Source organism: Mercenaria mercenaria, chromosome 3, assembly GCF_021730395.1.
Source record: "Mercenaria mercenaria strain notata chromosome 3, MADL_Memer_1, whole genome shotgun sequence".
Lineage (NCBI taxonomy): Eukaryota > Metazoa > Mollusca > Bivalvia > Venerida > Veneridae > Mercenaria > Mercenaria mercenaria.
The window spans coordinates 66,107,220-66,126,969 of NC_069363.1; the positions used below are offsets into that span (position 1 = coordinate 66,107,220).

Sequence of the window (19,750 nt, forward strand, 5' to 3'; positions counted from 1 at the left end):
CTTAAAAATATCCAACAAAGGTTTTTAAAAACTGGATAGGAAACCGTGGTACTGAGTGTGAGTTCACGTGTCATTACCCAGTTTTATTTCATTCAGTGACACGAGTATCTATTTTCTATCTATTAATATGTACCGTTCTTGTTGCAGCAGAACTATTTAGATTAATGATTTATCTAATCAATTTTCAGGATTTTGTTCTTATGATGAAAGGAGCACACAGCCATGATGAGAAAAATGTGAACTCAAACTTTACTTTTAAATTTGGCAAAGGACAACCTATTGAAACAAGTCTGACAATCCACGATAACACTGGCAAATTAATAAAAATTGATGCAGAATATATACTCAGCATGCCAGGGTATAATTTAGACCTTGAACATGCTTTGGAGCAGACAGTGGATAACAGGTATATAAGTTCTTTGAAAACCCAAATAAAGAAAGGGCAACAGAACGTAATCATAACAACCATCACACCAAAGACAAGGAAAATAGCATTCAGTTCTGACATCAAATTCTTTGATCAAAGCCCGGCCAATCTGAGAGGAGAGTTTGGCCTGGAGCCAACTCATTTCGTCACTAGTCTGTCTTTTGAAAAAGAATCAACGAAGTACGCAGGATCTCTGTCTTCTGTCACAGAAATTGGAAAATCCTCCTGGTTGACTCTTGACATCTTTCATCCGGACAGACACATGGTCATGTCTCTCAAAGGTAAAACCAACAATGACCTTATTTCCGGAGATGCTGAATTACAGTGGAACACCAACGAAAAGGTAGCATTGAAAACCTGGTTTGAAAAACCAACACCAGAAAAAATAAATGGCTCAGTCACAATAAGCTATCCTACCAGGACGTTGATTCTTAACGCTCATCATACAGAAGGATTGAAATACTCGAGCCATGTAGATTTCCAATGGGACCCAGCTATGAAAGTGTCAGCAGACACAGTCCTTGACGTAGCCGTCGACACTATCATTGGAAGCGCTAAAGTGACTACACCTTTCAATAGAATGCCAAGACTTGCGCTCGAGACAAAACTTAGCCACGACAATGAACAATACAATGCAGATGCCAGCGTGTCTTGGGAAGATTCAAATAAGGTTTTTATAAAATCAGAGCTTAAAAAGCCAATCAATTTTAGGACGCTTGTTGGCTCCCTTTCAATAAAATCTTCTAGAGCACTGTATGGTTTGAAAAGCGTTAGTCTGGATGTCAACCACAAGCTAAGCAATTCTCTGGCCTCCGAAGTACGATTTGGTTGGAACAGACAGTTTATACAAACAACAGCTGTGCTACAGAACACAACAAAAGGTAAAAAAGTGGGATTTGATGGCTCGCTTGATCTGAAAACATCTTATCAGTATATTAAAAAGGGTAAATTTATCATTTCGCACGATAATAATGGTAAAAACTTTAATACTGATGTCAACATCATCAGGAACAGAAAATCCTACAAAATGGTTTCAAAGATTACCCATCAACCATCTGAAGATACATACGAAAACACGGGTTCCGTCTCCATCAGTTCACCCAACGGAAATGTGGATACTACATGGAATCACAAGCATTCAGCAGTAGACGTTGCTACATTATTGACATCTTCATGGGGAAAGAATAAAAACAAAATGATCACAGGAAGATTTAATAGTCATTTTGACGATGGATTTTCTGCTACATTTGAACTTCAATCACCATTCAAAGCTGTACAAGATACATCATTCAAAGCTACCTACATGAGAGAAGACGGTAGTTTGGATAGTAAACTCGATTTAAGTGTTAATGGTAACAAATTTGGAACAGCAGAAATTGGATATTCCGCTACAGACGATAAATATTCCGCCGGTCTCGTAGTCATAATACCAGATCTCAATGTTGACACGAAAGTAGAAGCTGAGGCAGCTAATCCAGAGAACAGAATGGCTCTGGCTTCAATTAAGGCTGCTATAACTCCTGAAATTACAATGAGTATTGAAGGCACACAGAAGGTTTTCAAATCTGGCTCTTTGGCCCACACACAGCTGCTGTGGAAATCCTCGTTCCCTGGATACGAACAAGTCCAATACTCGTATGAAGTTTTAGCAGATGATAACCTTGCTACCATCACTACACTGCAATATAGCAAAGACAAACAAATAAAACTGGAGTCCAAATTTGCGTTCACGCGAACTGAAAAGCAGTTTTCTGCCGTTCTTACTACCCCATATAAGTCAATGCCAAAGCTGCAAGGTGGATTTAGCTTCCTGGGTGATTTAGGTTCGTTCACAAGTGATGCTTTCATAGAAATACAGCCCTTGTTCGACAAAACATCAGCTCAGCTATCTTGGAATACAAAGTCCGGATTGATATCCAGTCTAAGAATTGACTTGCCTGTCGCTGAATATCCGTACTTCAAAGCTGATGTTAAAGGTATTTTCAGTTCACCATCTTCAGATATAAATCTAAAGGTTGAATATATGCCAGATAAAATTATTCAGCTTGAATTAACTCATAATCTAATTGATACAGCTTTAACACTTTCGGCTAAAGCAGCTTCGCCATTTGGAACAGTTTCAGTGCAGCATGCTGGTAATCCGCATGATTTTACATGTAAATTAACACTAGAAGACTCACAGATGGACAACTATGGTATAGATGTCGGATTTACCAGTGTTGCAAAAACAAAAGGTGCAATGACAATTTCCTTACCTCGAAGAAGAGATATCACGATCCTGTTTACTCACGCAGGTGATGTTATGGATTTCAATACACATGCTGAAGTTCAGCATAACAGGATGAATTCGTTTGTATCAGATTTGAGCTTTTCAGCAAATGATAAAGTTAAACTGTCACTTAGTGGCTCTCTGAGGACTCAAGTTATCTCCGACACTGAAGAGTATGAAGCAGTCTTTAGATACGACGGTATTCCTTTGAAATTTAGCACGCATGGAGAATTTTCAACTACAAGTTTAGGAAAGTCACAAGCGGATGTTAATTTCGACATGATCACTAATACGGAAGGGAACTTTGTAATAAAGTCCCCTTTAATAAAAAACATAAAATCATCTTTTAATATTTTCCAGCGAGATCATTATATTGAAACCAATGTTGATATCATTCATGGTGGAAGAAAAATTGTAAACATGCAAGCAAGTCTGAATAAACTTGACAATGTAATTGGTGAAATGAAATTGAAAACACCATTTTTTGAGGATATTGCATTTATGACCAGATTTGATGGGGAAATTAAAAGTTTTGTGATCAGGTCGGAGGGAGCATATGGTACTAACAAGGCTGATATAGATTTGTCTTCCAAGATTGATACCAAACTGCTACAACAGAAAATCAGTCTAAGTGTTACAGGCATGGATGACATTTCTGCAGAAATAAATCATAATGGTGACCTTTCACAACTGAAGTCCTACGGAGAACTTAATTTTGGCCAAAACAGACATAGGACAGATATTATTTTCAGTAACAGTAAGACTACAGAAGGAAGCTTTTCTCTAGAGTCACCGCTTATTAAGCCAATCGCTGCCAGTTTCCAGATCAGTGGACGTCTTCATGATTCTAGATCGCATGCTGAATTTACAATTGGCTCGGATATCAGTGCAGCCGATATGTCTTACAGTTACAAATCAAGTCAAGATGCTTCTTTAGATATAAATGTTAGAAGCCCTTTCATACACGACGTTTCAGTAAGTTTAAGTAACACGAAAAGAGAACAAGGGGCGGTAAATTCGAAAGGACGTCTTTCTATTGAAGGCATGGCTGACTTTGATCTTACATTTTCATTAGCAAGAAGACCATTTGCTGTTGAACTAGCATTAAATACACCGTTGGAAAATTTTACTAACTTTGAAACATCATTGTCTATGAAACATTTGAGTGAAGATAGCAAGGCTTTCCATTTTGACTACACTTTCAATGAAAAGAAATCTGAAGTGGATGCGACATATAGCCAAGTTGGTAAATACGTAGGTCAGTTGTCAATAAAATCACATCTAACTCCAGATAGCTCTGTTAGTTTTGAACATGAGGGTAAATTTAACAATTTTAGAGGCCACGCTGAATATAACATCGGTAGCAAAAAGTCAGAAATCGATATTTTCTACAGTGGTCTGTCAAGACACGAAGGGTTGATGACCATTAAGTCGCATTTAACACCAGACTTGTCCATTGGTTTTGAGCATGACGGAACTCTGAACAATTTCAAAAGTCATGGCGAATATAGCATTGGATTTGACAAGAGGGAGGTCGACGTTAGTGTTAATGTAGAAAATGACATTGACATCAATATACAGTACAAATGCCCAGCTCATGGTGTATCTACAGCTGCATTTATGCACTCAGGCATGCTGACAGACTTTAAATGCCATGCTGAAATTACAAGAAGCGCTGAGAAATGGGAAGGCGATTTGTCTTTTACTTCAAACAACAAAAACATTCAGGGTCAGTTAAATCTTAAACCATCTTATTCATCCGAGCTCGAGCCTCTGAAGATATCTTTTGAGCAAACTTTAGAACTAACTAACTTCAAATCTCACAGCCAATTTATGCTAGGTGAAGACAAGACAACAAACGTAATAACAATGCTACTTTCGGAGCGAGTTGTTTCAGCCACTTTTAGGACGACATCACCGTATTATACGGATGTATCAGCTAATTTTAGATCGGAGGGAGAACCTAAGAATTTCAATTTAAACGCTGACTTCGTATTTGGATCAGATCAAATGGATACTGATTTTGCATTTGAAATAACAAACACTTCTGTTGGCTCATCATTTAGCCTTAAGTCTTCGCTGTGTAAAGACATTGTAGGGAGTTTCAACCTGCAAGGTAAACAGGCTGACTTCTCATCAGATATAAACATTAATATCGACAACAATGAAAACACTGGACATATCAGTTTTAAACATACTGGTCAAGAAGTAGCCTCTTCACTTGACATCAAGTCAGCTTATATGGATGATATCAGTTTGAATTTACATCACAGTGGTGCACTTGAAAAATTCACAACACAGTACGACACGACCATTGCCGGAAAGAAAAACAAAGCACTAGTAGCTCTGAATCTAAGGGACAACGTAAGTGGTAAACTTTCGATAGATCAGCCGAAGTTTTCGGTTGAGGGTTCTTTGAAAGAGGGAGTTATGAGTGCCTCACTGTCAAAGAATTTGGATCAGTACACTGCCGCGTTCAGTTATTCATTGAAAGACAAATTTCTTTTTGACGGTAAAATTACCTCCCCATGTGACGGTTACAGGACTATAAGTGCATCCTTTGAGCACAGCGGTAGTCTGAGGAACTTTAAATGTACTGGAAAATGTGTCATTGAAGGCGAGGAGAGTGCTTTCAACTTTCGAATGAATACAGAGGACTTGTCAGATTTAGATGGTAGTTTCGACGTTTCGTCGCCATATTTATTACCCATTGATTTTAAAATCAATAATGTCATTAATTCAGGAAAATACATTTCTAACATTGAATTTAATAGAGATAATCAGATGATATATGGATTCTTTGCTTCGTTAAATGATAAGAGGAAAGGCATAAATCAAGGAAATATAGAACTGTTTGTAAATGGAATAAAACACAAAATCGTTGATGTTTCAGCATCTCCTTCAGGATTTAGATTTTCCTCAGAAGTCTTTACTGATAGTAATAGCAACAAAATGGAGATTACATTTTCACATGATCCAAAACTGTTTGGAAGTTTCTCAGTCATGTCTCAATATTTCCCACAGATACAGGCAAGCATAGACTTTGAAGGAAATCGGTCAAACTTCGTTGGCAGCTCGGATTTCATTGTCGACGGTGAAAAGAAAGGTCACATCAGAGTTTCATTTAACACTGATGATAAAACTGCTGCAACATTCACAATGGAATTGCCAGTAATTAATTGCAAAGAACTGAGTGGAGAATTCACTTTTATTCCAGGAGACAGTGCATTCAAATTGGAGTCTAAAATGACAAGAGAATTCCGCAATTTATTTGAGTTGGAATTAGACATTGACACTAAAACCAATTATCATATCAACTTTGCACTAGAATCTAAGGAACCTCATCCTCTATCCGCAAAATTGTACTTTACAAATGCCAATCAGGTCCTGAAGATTAATTGGGAGTTGATTCATGCATCTCAGAATCTTGTAAGTGGAAATGTAGATTTAACGATAAAGAAAGAACCCGTATATGTTCATGGAACCACTTCTGTCAAAACACAAAACTTAGAAAATTCTCTAAACATTCACATTGAACCTGATACAAAAGGCTATAAAATAGAGGCATCATTTAAACGGAATGAAGACACTTGGTCAGTATTTACCCGTTTTGATGCACAAAAGGACATGGATGCTGAAGTTAGTCTTGAAATACCGAGGATGGAAAAGATCAGAGGGACATTTACCCACACCCAACGTACATACAGAAGCAAAACTAATGCAAAGTTTAGGTTTAATGCAACTCGCATCGTTGAGTATGATATGGACTTGAGATGGAGAAATGGGTTAGATGGTATTATTTCAGTGACAACACCTTTCGAGGGTTTGGAAAAAACAAAATTGAAAATAGAACATGAAGGTTCATTCCCAAGTATTAAGTCATCTGTTGAGCTTAAAATAGCAGAGAAAGTGATTGGAGCTTCAGCAACCATTTCAGGAACGGATTCTACAAAAGCCGAATTCACTTTGACTACACCATATGAACAAATTGAAAACCTCGCATTGAGCATTTACCATGATGGAGAGCTATCAAACTTCAGGACTGGTGGAAGATTTACGTATGCCACTGGAGAGGACATTGAATTAGATGTAGACCATATGTGGATCGGTATGACTCAGCAGACTAAAGCACGGTTTATGTCTCCGTACACTGACGAAGTTGTAGTTAGTGCAAATCATAGTGGCACAATAGCCGACTTCTCAAGTGCTTACGAATTGGTATTGGGTACAGATTTGAAGTATATGTCAAAGACATCTCTGAAGACAGGAATTCAGTTCCTTACATTCTCTAATGTAATTTTCGCAACAATGAGTGGGGAAACTTATGAACAAAAAATAGAACTGAAGCATGATGGTAATATTGAAAAATTCAAAACTGAAGCCTTCTTTCAGTTTCAAGACAACATGTACCGTGCAGATACGTCGTTTCAGCTTGATCCAGTCATAGAAGGATCGATTGAACTTGTAACACCCTTCAAAGCATTTAAAGACATTAAAGCTTCTTTCACGCACAGTGGAAGTTCTAGTGGAATTCTAACAACAGGTGAGGTTCAGTTTGCACCATTGAAAAAAATAAGCGGGAAGGTTGACGTGATGCAGTATGGCTGGAGACGTATGGTAACAAATATTGAACTTAGGACCCCATTTAAAAACATGAAAGTAAACAAGGTATCATACCAGCATTCCGGTGACTCAGACAGCTTCCAGTGCGACTTGGATTCTTTGATTATGGGACAAGAGGTCACAGGAACACTGGCTGCATCAATGGATCCACTCAGTATGAACTTGGACCTAAAAACACCATTGAAAGGGTATGAAACAATTGGCTTAAATGGAAATTTCCTGTCAAATAAGAAGAATCAGTTTAGTAACAGAATGCAGGTAAAATGGAATCCAACCAACCAAATCATCATTGAGGGAAAATTAGGGACAGCCGGTCCTATTGATGGAGAAATATCAATTATGACACCCTTTACACCAATAAGAGAAGCATCAGTTGTGATATCTCAAAAGTATCTTGCAAAAGGTTACCTTGAAAGCTTGAAAATAACCCACAATAGTAAAAGTATGATTGATGTTGACGTAGACCACAGTCTGTTCTCGGACCATAAACACATTCTTGTAACATCGCGTGCTCCAAAATCTATGAAGTTTGAATTGGATGGTGAATTTACTTTGCCTTATGTCGATTTTGATCTCGAGGCAAACTGGAATACAGAAGACATTAATAGTAATCTTAGGACAGAAGCTGCATATGATGTAAGATCCAAGAAGAAAACTGCTAGCTTTAAGTTTGCACAGCCCGGGAAAATTCTTTCTTTTACTTCATTGTTGAATGGTAAACACAGTAAAGCTGATCTGGCTTGGGGTTTGAGACCAGAGGACAAAGTAGGATATGAAATCACTACTGGCGACTATGATGGTACCTTAAAACTGATTTTACCTACTCGCAGTCTTGTATTTGCTGGTTCCCATAGAGGACAGATCACTGAGGGTTCATTCATGTGGGACGCTGACGTTGATGAAACCAGGAAGGTTGGGTTTAGTTCCCGCACAGTGTCAGCTAGCGATGTTGTCAATGCGTACATAACAATTATGATGCCAAGTCTCGGAAAGGTATGAAACTTACGTTCTGTCTTTGTTCGTACACTCCATAACAAAATTGACATATATAGAACGTATGTATTGATTTCATTTAGGCAAAAAAAAATATTTAATGAACAGCAACTGTCTTTCATAGTTCCATAAAATTAATGTATTTCCTTTACATGTACTTCATTAATGTAGCTGTTCTGTGAAATGCATGACATAACAAAACTAGTTTGTTATTATAAAAAATGATTTCCTCCACTTATAAATCTAATGTGTTTAGAAACAGTTTTAATGATTCTAATAAATGTTTCAGAATATAAAAGTTGGATCTGAAATCTCTGTACATCAAGGCCGAGTGATCTTTGATGGTAAAACTGTTCTATCTTACTCTGGTGATTCTAGAAAAAATCTCGTGTTTACATCAAAACTTGAAGATATCTCTACAGGCGGAAGTCAAAACTACAGGTAGTTAAATCGTGTTTCATTTCTATACATGCTGTATACCTTGTAACAAAAATTAAAATATTCGCAGAAACTCTAAATAAAAGATTGGAACTGAATTTACTGTATTAACAGTTTTTATGATGAATTTGGTCATGAAATATGCTTTTACATCTATTGTTATTTTAGTTTCAGTTTTGGAGTAAGCCATCCCTATACTACGTTAGGTGTAACAGTGAACACACACGCCGGTAAGTCCAAAAGAGGATACTCAGCAGGGGTTGGTTTAGAGTACCTTACAGTGAAGAGACAGACCAAAAAGTTCCAGATTGGTGCTAGAATTGACAAACTGATGAAGACAATAAGTTTCGAGGTAAATGAATTTCAACCTTGCTTATACATTTTGATATTCTTAATCATAAAATTATGCATCTACTTCATAATTTGGAAAAGATAGGATATAAAAAGTATCCGCCGTAGACATGGTGCTTAAGAGCTCCAGCAAACAGGAAGTTTCTTCAAGTAGCACTAACATTACCAGAAAAAGCTGTTGAAATGTGTTGATATGATTAAAGAACAGGCGAGCAAATTCTTAACCTAATAATTGTTGCTGTTGCTAAGTCCTAAACTGAGAAACTTTGAAATGATGTCTATGAGCTTGATTTCTTATTACAGCTTCAAAGTCCTATAAAATCAGTTAGTATATCTGGGAGCGCTCAGACTGATGACAAGTTCCGTTTGTCACTTTTGAACATCTATGATCAGAGGCAACCATTGAGCACAACGTTCACTTTTGATTCTACTGCACGATCCATTGACTTTGTCACACATTACGATTTAGGTATGTAACCACTGCTGAAACCAGAGATATATCTCGATCTGATATTATATGCGACTTTGTCACTCATGTATTAATTAACTAGAGTTATATTATACCATGTGACTTTGCCTTGATAAAGTTCAAAGGATGCAGTTATTAGCTATCCATTTTGCCATATGTAATATTTGTTTGGCTTTTGGAGTTAATCTTTATACAATACATTTATATCCGTAAACGAAACTGGATGTCAAAATTACCAACAAATAAATGAAACACTAGTGATAAGCTAACGTTTTAGAATGTGCATTAATTCTACTGTTTCTTTTTCTGATTGCTAAATATGTATGCATTATCCAGCTCTCAAGTAGGAACAATTTAGATTGAAATTGAAGTATTAAAACATAAATCAAGCAATTACTTATCATCGTCTTCAGTAACAATTTTTACCTCACTTTATCAGTATATCAGTAAACGCACATTTGGATTTTTATATGACATGCCGTGCTGTGTAAGAGTTTATAATTTTTCAAATTTCCAGTTCTTATTGAAGGGTATACAAACAGATTCCTTCTGTTTTGCAGACAATCCAAGAAGAGAGTTCCATCTGAGTGCAAAGTATGTAAACAGTTCTGCCATAGCAGCAGAAATGTATCATATTGTAAATAGGGACAGAGTGACAGATGTTCTGATAACAGCACGACTTAACAGCTCGCACCTTCTTCACAGTAGACTTCACTGGAGACCTGAGACGGTTAAAGATCTTGAGGTTTTTTTTAACAGTTTATCTTTTTATTTTTTCTAACATTTTGTTTTTAAAATGATCATTTTTGCTTTTTCATCCTGTGTCTCAGAAAATGCCACTTTGCTGTTCAGTATGTAATATCTGTGACATTATTGAACTATTTTCTTATCCCGATAATCTATTTGAGAGGATAAAATACAAATACAGATTCGAGTTTAACATTCATGCCACCTGGTTATACACATATTGTACTTTCAGGCGTTCATGGAAAGAAAGAAGCAGGATTACAACAGACGTCTCCGTCTAACTGCTTCTAGAATCGAGCCAGAAATTGCTGAAGAAGTGACAGAGAAGTTCCGCATGATGTGGGATATGGTTGAGAAGGAGATTGGGGTAGAAAACATCGCGTCGTTTGAAGCTGCTGTTGTACCATTTCTGGATCTTGGACTTCAGACCACCATTGCTATGTCACAGCCAGTTCTGCAACAAATAAATGAAATTTTGTCGAAGTCAAGGTAGAGTCAATATATGTTATTCTGATGAAATTGAAAATGCACATGATTCTTGTCCATTAAAGTCGCTCGAATCAAATTTCAATATGGTTTAGGATTTTCAAGGTGTGTTTTCCTGAAACTTATGTATAAAAGGCTAAAGCTGACAGGTTTACATTCCTTTGTATAAAAGCCTCTTTTTAATCATACACTCATTTTGTTTTGCTTGTTTGTTTGTTTTGAATTAACGCCGTTTTTAACAGTATATCAGTTATGCAACGGCGGGCAGTTAACCTTACTAGTGTTCCTGGATTCTGTACCAGAACCGCAAATAACTGTCAGCCTCCCAATATGAATCAGAGATGGAGGTTCAGACACAGTTTCTTTTATCAAATCGGCACGAAGAACATGCGCCTCGCACGGGGTTCGAACTCACGGCCCCGCGAGTTGTGGATCCCTTCTAGGTCCCTATTTAGCTATGCGGGCGGTGTAGGCACTTTTTAGTCACGAGTAATGAACATATAACTAAGCATAGTTCTTGCATATGCCTTTTATTATATCCAAACTGTTATCAGACCACAACGTCATTTTGTTTTTTATTTTAGAAATAGCAAGGATATCATTTCCCAGTATCCGGTTGGAACATTAGGTACAGAACTCGCAGTAAGTCTTTTTATAATATTTTTATAGAGCGTAGGAAAAGTAGTATGCGTGTGATTTAAAACTCTCATTCGCGGATGTCTCCAATATGCTTTTGGCACTTATAACATGTGCAAATGTTGAGTTCTGCTCAACCGTGGGCTAGAGAGCATGAACAGTAGCATGCATTTCCATTGCCGTTCATGAACAGCTTCAATCAAACCGAACCTGCAACATTTTCATTATTTGTCGTGTTGGGCGACCTATGAAAATTTCACTCTTAAAACTGTTAACGTTTTTATGTTTTGGGAACGGATTCGTCATGAGACATTCTTTTCAATATTTGCAGACGGAAACATGGGACACTGAACGACTTGAATCCCTCAAACAGATGATCTCCGACAACTTCAATATGGTTTCCGGTAAGTCAGCTTTGCACATGTATTATAGTTGAGTATGAATAAACTATTTTATGCGAAGGCATCCATGGCTGAATGGTAACGGTTTTGAATCATTTGTCCCTCATCGAGATGGGTTCGATGCCTCTTTTTGAGTTACTTGTTTTTAATTTAAGGACATTTTACAGCTGGTCTGTGCAATGTCGGTGGTTCTGCTCAGAAGCCCACCCATGCATGAAATAATGATTGAGAAACACCTTGGTTTGCCTCGAATATTTAAAGCGGGAATGTCGCCATATGATCTATGAGTCTTTCGGGTTGACAATAAAACCATAAAAACAACTACAAGGAATGTTTTATTCGATCTGTTATAACAATGTCATTGTTTCTGCCTTAAGAATGTAAAGTGGTGCAAAGTTAAATGTATGGTATTCTATTTGTGGGTGTAAGTTATTTCAAAAGCACAAATGTGTTATTTCAGAAAAGATTATAAGAACTGCCATAACGTATTTACTACAGTACTGCATTATAGGAGAAGACCTTTATAAGCTTTATGATTTTTTTCATCTTCTTAATCATGTATATATATTAAGCATTATTGAAATGAATCATGTTTTAACTAAACTGAAAAGCACAAAAATTGACAGGCATCCGCTACAAGCTATTTTAAGGAGTAAACCAAATTTTTATTTATAGACCAGATGAAACTGCCAGCGAAACATATTCCCGGCTATGTAAGAAACGTCATGACAGACGCTCTTAATTACACTGCAGACAAGATGCCAGCCGCTGTGTCGTCACAGGTACTGTATTTAATACTGCATTTTAAATGACCGTGTCAGTTCTCAAAATCGTTTTTAAACATATTTGAAACAAAACAAAAAATATCAATTATAGAAACGCAAATACCGAAAAATGCATAACATATCTTTTTACATACGCATATAGGTGATAGAGCTTAACGAAATGACCAGGTTGAAATTTAGCTCTTAATTTATTCACGTACAATAACTTCGACACATATTTATATACACAAAATATTACACAATAAAATCTTTAACCTGTTAGCCTGCTAAATTCTAAAATGGACTGTTTATCATTCAATTTGGACAATACAATTTATCATTCGAAGGGGTGTTCTGTGAAATATTACTGACTGAATATTGCACAGTGCAGACCATGATCAGCCTGTACGGATGGATCTTGGTCTGCACTGGATGCAAAGGCAGCATCACTTGCCACTAGCAGGCTAAAGGCAGCATCACTTGCCACCAGCAGGCTAAAGGCAGCATCACTTGCCACTAGCAGGCTAAAGGCAGCATCACTTGCCACTAGCAGGCTAAAGGCAGCATCACTTGCCACTAGCAGGCTAAAGGCAGCATCACTTGCCACTAGCAGGCTAAAGGTTAAGAAGCTTTGGAAGCATAGACCGCTAACAAGCAAAAATAATCGCAGATTCGGTATGATTAAGTCTGTCCATGAAGACACTTTTTTAAACTTATGCACTTGATCCATTGTTACAGATAAGAGGTTTGACAACAATCGGATTGCTTGATGCCATGGAATCCTTTATTGGGGATGAAATACTGGCCGTTGAGAAAGAGGCAGAAAAGCAGTTGAGAAACATTGAAGATATAATCATGGGTCATATCAAATCTCCATTCACTGTGTATGACCCAGCTCACGGTGAGATTCAGGTTGAACTATACTCTCTGATCCCGCTACAGTCCCTGGACAAGATGCCTGTGATTAACTTCCTCAAACACATTGAGAAAATAAGAGTTTTGGAGAGATTGATAGACTATGTTCCAGAGGTGACCATACCTGACATCACCGCAGAATGGGTCCCGCCATTTACAGGTAAAAAAAAATACTCGTGTTGTTTCTTACATCAAACATTAACTTCAAAGAAGCAAGGTTTGAATACTTTTGTTATATGCCAAAGGCATAACCGTGCAGAGGATATTATTTGAACTAACGTATGGCTGGGCGGAAATACTTGGCTCACGACGAGTGTCATTTTCCTTCTAGTTATAATACAGTTATATATAGATTTTTAATGTAGTCTATGCTTACTTCAAACTGAGGTAACAAAGATGTACACACTTTCTTAAAACCTTTTAGAAGCATATAACACAACCAAACATACCAACAGCAGACTCTGTTTGACTGAGACTGTTCATTGGACAATACCCTTCATGCCCACTATCTTACTTGACTTAAGCTTTATTTTTTTAATAAAACTGAACGGACTCTATGGTTCCAAAAGACTAGAAAATATGATAGTACTGAACGCGCGAACGTTTTACAGTCACCACAAGGCACTTTAACACTGCTGTTATGATCCTTTGGAAGCATAGAATTCAACCAAACATAAAGCATAACTTGTAATTGCAGAACTAAAACACATTTTGTAACTCCTACAATATATACTTGGCCTTTTATTTGTAGGTGTTGCATCTGTTACACTTGGTCATAAGATCACCACATTTGACGGCTACGTGTATGACTTGAATAACGATTGTACCTACATTCTCACTCGTGACTACACTGACGGCAATTTCAGCCTTATTCTATCAAATGATGGTTACACCACTCTAACAGTTCTATCATCTGGAAAACCCATCTCTATCAATATGCAAGGAGAGGTGAGCACATATTCATTACGCATGTAATACGTTTAGTTCTTAAAACTGGACGTGAATAAACTTTGTACACATTTCCAAACAGTGGAGTTTGGTATCATGGTACTTTCTTAATGCGTAGATTTATGTACTTTATCATCTGATAGTTTTTTTTTCTTTTCTCGATCACTGCAAACATTTTGTGATACAAAAGCATTGCTTGTTTTATAACGGAATAATCTTTGAGATCGAAAGTTATACATTTAGAAAATAAAGATGGTTCCGTTGACATTTTTTTTCTATTTAAACATGAGTTTCTTCGTGTTTTTGTATTGTTTTTATTCTAACATGGTTATATGGTTTAACTGTGCTTACAGGTCCTTGTCGGCGGTGAACTGGCAACTTTGCCTTTCACTGAAGGTTACGTCACAGTTACTCAGAGTGATAATGGCATTGTTACCATCAAGGGAGGTAATCACTTCAATGTAGAATACGATCTTACAGTTGATCACATGAAAATCGAGCTCAGTGGTTGGTATCATGGCAGAACTGGTGGACTTCTTGGTATCTATGACAACGAGCCCTCAAATGACAAAATGACCTCTTTCAATAAGGTGGTCGGCAACAGCTCTCGCTTTGCTAAAACATGGGACGTTGGCACAAACAGTTGTCGTTGATTAATTGGAAATAACGTTTGATTTTGCATAATACCGTCGCATATATGCAGAGTAAAAATTGACCTGTTTAATTGAAACAATAGTTGTTTTAGAAATGATGTGAATTATATTTAACAGCTATATTTGGTGTAATTTTCACCTGACACATGCTCATCTTATTTATTCTACATTTTCATTCGCTGATTACTTACACTTAGAGCTAAAAGCTTACTTATGTCTGGCACTGCATCTCCTTCTAACGTTACTGTGTCATTGAGGCTTGCTAACTCAGGAATTTCTTTTTCGAATAATAACTTCATAGGAAGATACATTGCGTGCATTCTGAGCGAAGACGCTGAAGTTTGAAACAACTATTGTTTAGAGACTTTGTAGGTATATTTATATCGCCGGGTTCTCTTGTTATTTATTTCATTTCTTTCTTATTCTCCTGTTGCCTATTTAACTACCAGCTTAATTATGTTTAGAACATCATGTTTGTGTAGAGACATGTGTTTATTGATTCCGTTTTGTTAAATCCCTTGTCTAAAATTTACACAACATAACTTTCTTTGTAAACAAAACTGTTTTATTCGTTGTCCCAATGTGATCATGTGCCACATATACATGTCCTCTTTTAATATATATTATTTGTGATTGTTCCTTTGTGCCAATATATGTAAAGTAGATGCAATAAATTACTGTGATATTTAATTACCTGAAGATAGAACAGGTGCAGTCAATGCAATAAATGAACTTTTTTTCTTGTTTAAGTGTATTACGTATGTCTAACTAAATAAACTCGTGCATTATGTGTTGTTTTCTGTTGTCTAATTATAGTAACGCCCATTGTAACATTTACTACTCGTAAGATATGCGTTGTGTTGGCTAAATAAGAGATGCAATATTCAATAGTTTACAGGCCGACTTTTCACCAGCATAACAGCCATAAAACGATTTTGACACAGTCCTATGGAAAATATTCGAAATCATCGTAATATTACATTTGACGAAAATAGCATTTTCTGTTAATTTCACTATCATTGCTTACTGTAAAAATAAACATTCACTTAATTAGGTAATTGATAAACGTGGGCCATTCGGACCATACCATTTTGTCTTAAAATTTAGTATTCTGAAACCAACATGTAACTCATTTAACTAAATATGTTACTCGATGAATTGCTACTTATAATGTATTTACGTCCATTGCCCTGCCTTTCCCTGCGAATCACCAAAAACACTTTCTGTCACTAGTATCAACGTGTTTTGTAGATTTTTGAAATTGTTTAAGAAATAATATATCTCATCCAGTGATTTGTCGTTGAATAAATCATTGTTTGGAGTTCAGATGCGAAGGAATTATATCACGAGGGCGCAGCCCGAGTGATATAATAATACGCATCTGAACTACAAATGATGATTTATTCAAGAGCAAATCACTAAATGAGATATATTATTTCGATTCTAACACGTTACTAAGAATTCTTAAGTACATCCCTGATGACATTCATTAAATATTTGCCCGTTTTCAATCGGTTTCTTTTCCAGCGCGCCGCTATGCCGTTTGACGCCATGACGTAATAATTGTGACGTCAGAACAGTGATTTGTTGTATAATAATTCACTGTTTTCTGCCTTTTTTGCTTAATAGGAAAATGAATCGGATCGTGTTAGAATTAATCTTTTTACCAGTAATCCCTATCCATATAATTACAGCCATGTTGATTAAGTGAACAAATAGGATGAATTCAAGTCAAGTCAATAATATTTTGGCAAGACGGGATAACATTACAACCTGAGCTTAGCTGAACGTTTTGATTTACATTTTGTACAAATGTATCTATACACGTGTGACTTTCCCAACTAGCCCACTAAACAAGTATTTGCGATTTTGGTACGTGGCATTCCTTGTTTGATGTTTGTCTTCGTTTTTTTATGAATTAAACACAGATCTTGAAAACTGATTTGGAAAAACGCGTTTATCTCTCTTGTAAATATATTTCCACCTACACAAACTGACACTGCTTTGAAAACTTACAATTGCAATGCATTAGAGTCGCCAAAAACAAGTTGATTTAAAATGAAAGAAATCAGAAAAGAAAGTTTCTCTCTTTGAAATCCACTAAAGTTATTTCAAAATGGAGATGCGTCAGTTTCGGGCTAGAATGAACTATTGAATCAGGATGCTGGACAAAATTGATTTAATTGATGATGATATTAAGGGATTATCCTTCATGATGCGGCTGGCAGTGGGTACACTAGCTACATTCAAAACAGCTTACAAATATTCTTACCAATGCAGTCTTGGCTAAATAAGCATAACATTGCTCAAACTCTGTAAAAAACATAATACAAGCACAGCTACACATACATGATGTTTAACTAGTTTCTTTAATTTTCGCTTCAATGATGGTTTGTTTCTAAAATTAGTTCCGATTAATATACCCTTAACTTACATTACGTTGACTGACATTTAAACAAATTAAACAATTGTAAAATCGAGAATCTGTAACAAGACCCATGCATTTAGAAATAGCTAAATACTGATTTTGCATTGTACGTATAATTAACTGGGAATGTTCTAATGATAGATAAAGTATATCAACTCACGCCAATTCTTCAAATGTATAAGTAGACTATAGTAATTATTTCAAAAATATACTGGTGTACAGTATAATAATATTTCAGATTTTTTAGGTTTAGGAGTATATCATCAAAACACAGAAGTATTTGATAATACCAACAATCTTCCTATCCATTACTTTTCCTTACGACTGGATACTTAAAATATTCTCAAAAAGTTCCTACCCCCTTTAAAAATGAATGCCATTTGTAAAGAAATGAAAATACACAATTGCTGAAAAGTACGTTCCACCTAGTTATGTGAAATTTCAGCAATGTGGCATTATTGTAAATGCATCAAAACGAAGATATGTAAAAATTCTTTAAAAATGGTTAATTTTAAAGGCGTTGGACTGTCCGAAAGTGTGATCCCATTTATACAGTCCTTTTCCGGAAATCAATTTACATATTATTGTTCTTTTTTGGACCGTTTCCTTCAATTTGATTGGCTAACAGAATTTTTTTACAAGTGTGTAAAACAAATTTATTCGGATAACTTTTGTGCTGTTCCCAATGTTTTCACTTCTAGTACAGAGATTTGAAATAATTTGTAAATCTAGATTCGTAAGAATAAAATAGATTTTTATACTATAAAAAGAAACACTTATCGTACACATCTGTACTTCGGTTTCGGGTTTTACAAGTGTGTAAAAAAAATATGACATTCATTCCTGCACTAAATGGACAATTGTTTTGTAGAGTAATATACATGTTTTATATCATGCTGTTCAATTTTCATGGGAGTGTCTCCAGTATTATAATGTTTCTTGATATACTATCCAGTTGTTTATTATTTTATTTTGTCCTGTTTACCTCAAACTCAATCAACCAGTGACATTCACTCTAAAAGGCAGTTAGCAATAATTTGTAAATTTGAGTGTGTTTAAGGGGACGCATACTTTGAAATTAGAAAAAAGTGGGTGGGGTATGATAAAATTTACCTCCAAAAAAGTACAAGGTTTTGGTACATGAAATGGATACTGTTTCAACTGTTATAAGTACACAAAGGATTGCTCACTAAAATAAAAATGAGAAAACTGAAACAAGAAAGTTATTGTTGAATTACATAAGACTTCTTGTGTACATTCAAAGTCAACAATTAAGACTTTTTGGTGCGAAAATAATAGTGCTTCACCTTGTCCAAACATTTATCAATGTCCTACAGATTCTAATTTAAAGAAAGAATGTGAAATATGGTCACTGTCTTGCTTTTCATTTCGCATATGTAAGCTAAAACACATTATTTAGTTTGTTTACAAAGTAGTGCATAAGAAAAGATACGGTGGTCAAGGAATGCCACATTCCAAAACTAAAAGAGTATATTCCCCTTAATACATTAAACATTTATCGTTACAGAAGTCTAGTGGCTTACAATAAGGGCCTAGAAATGTTGCCATTATTAATTTTTAACTTGGTATTCATGAACTACAATGCACTTAAATATCAAAACACATTCAACAAACTTTTGAAAATGTATTGTCTTAAAAATCCCTAAAATAAGGTACGAAATTTGGTTGAGAGGTCCAATCAATGTGTATATGTGCAAAAGTAACATTCTAATCTTGTTCACAAAAGTTACTAATACACAGCAGGCATGTCAATGATCAAAACTGGACGAATATACAGTTATCCTCACTTTAATGTCATTTATAATTTGTCCTTGAATTCTCCACCATACTTTTCATAATTCTGTTTGCACGAGTTGCACGAGAATGCTGTCATTCACGTAAAAAAATGGGGTCAAATAAGTTGTAAATGCAATATCATCTAAACGTAATTAATGGATTATGCAGTTCAAGATAAACTTTATCTCATACCGTAACGAACATGTATAATGTTGTAACAACAACTTTACTTACACTGATTTAAGTAGCAGTCGGTTTATAAGTGACTTTATTGATTCATTTTATGTTTTGTTATTGTTGTCAAAAAGTATAACGGAAGTGCCTCACAACTGAAGCGGAAACCAGTTTGATGCGCAAAGTAGTCCAATGTAAGTAATATTTTTTGACAAATGTCCACAGAAATTA

The 19,750-nt window shown here is 35.9% G+C and overlaps 1 protein-coding gene across 1 annotated transcript in view; it reads left to right on the top strand.

Annotated features, from left to right (window-relative positions):
• LOC123524511 (uncharacterized) overlaps nucleotides 1–15,910 on the top strand; it is a 33,018-nt gene extending 17,108 nt beyond the window's left edge. Inside the window, exons 22-33 of the mRNA XM_045302758.2 lie at nucleotides 189–8,312; nucleotides 8,602–8,753; nucleotides 8,919–9,102; nucleotides 9,405–9,570; nucleotides 10,131–10,315; nucleotides 10,550–10,806; nucleotides 11,388–11,445; nucleotides 11,771–11,843; nucleotides 12,516–12,622; nucleotides 13,343–13,679; nucleotides 14,271–14,467; nucleotides 14,821–15,910. Coding sequence (XP_045158693.2) covers nucleotides 189–8,312; nucleotides 8,602–8,753; nucleotides 8,919–9,102; nucleotides 9,405–9,570; nucleotides 10,131–10,315; nucleotides 10,550–10,806; nucleotides 11,388–11,445; nucleotides 11,771–11,843; nucleotides 12,516–12,622; nucleotides 13,343–13,679; nucleotides 14,271–14,467; nucleotides 14,821–15,120 — 10,140 coding nt within the window. The 3' untranslated portion in view covers nucleotides 15,121–15,910. The remainder of the gene's footprint in view (nucleotides 1–188; nucleotides 8,313–8,601; nucleotides 8,754–8,918; nucleotides 9,103–9,404; nucleotides 9,571–10,130; nucleotides 10,316–10,549; nucleotides 10,807–11,387; nucleotides 11,446–11,770; nucleotides 11,844–12,515; nucleotides 12,623–13,342; nucleotides 13,680–14,270; nucleotides 14,468–14,820) is intronic.
• The last annotated feature ends 3,840 nt before the right edge of the window (nucleotides 15,911–19,750 follow it).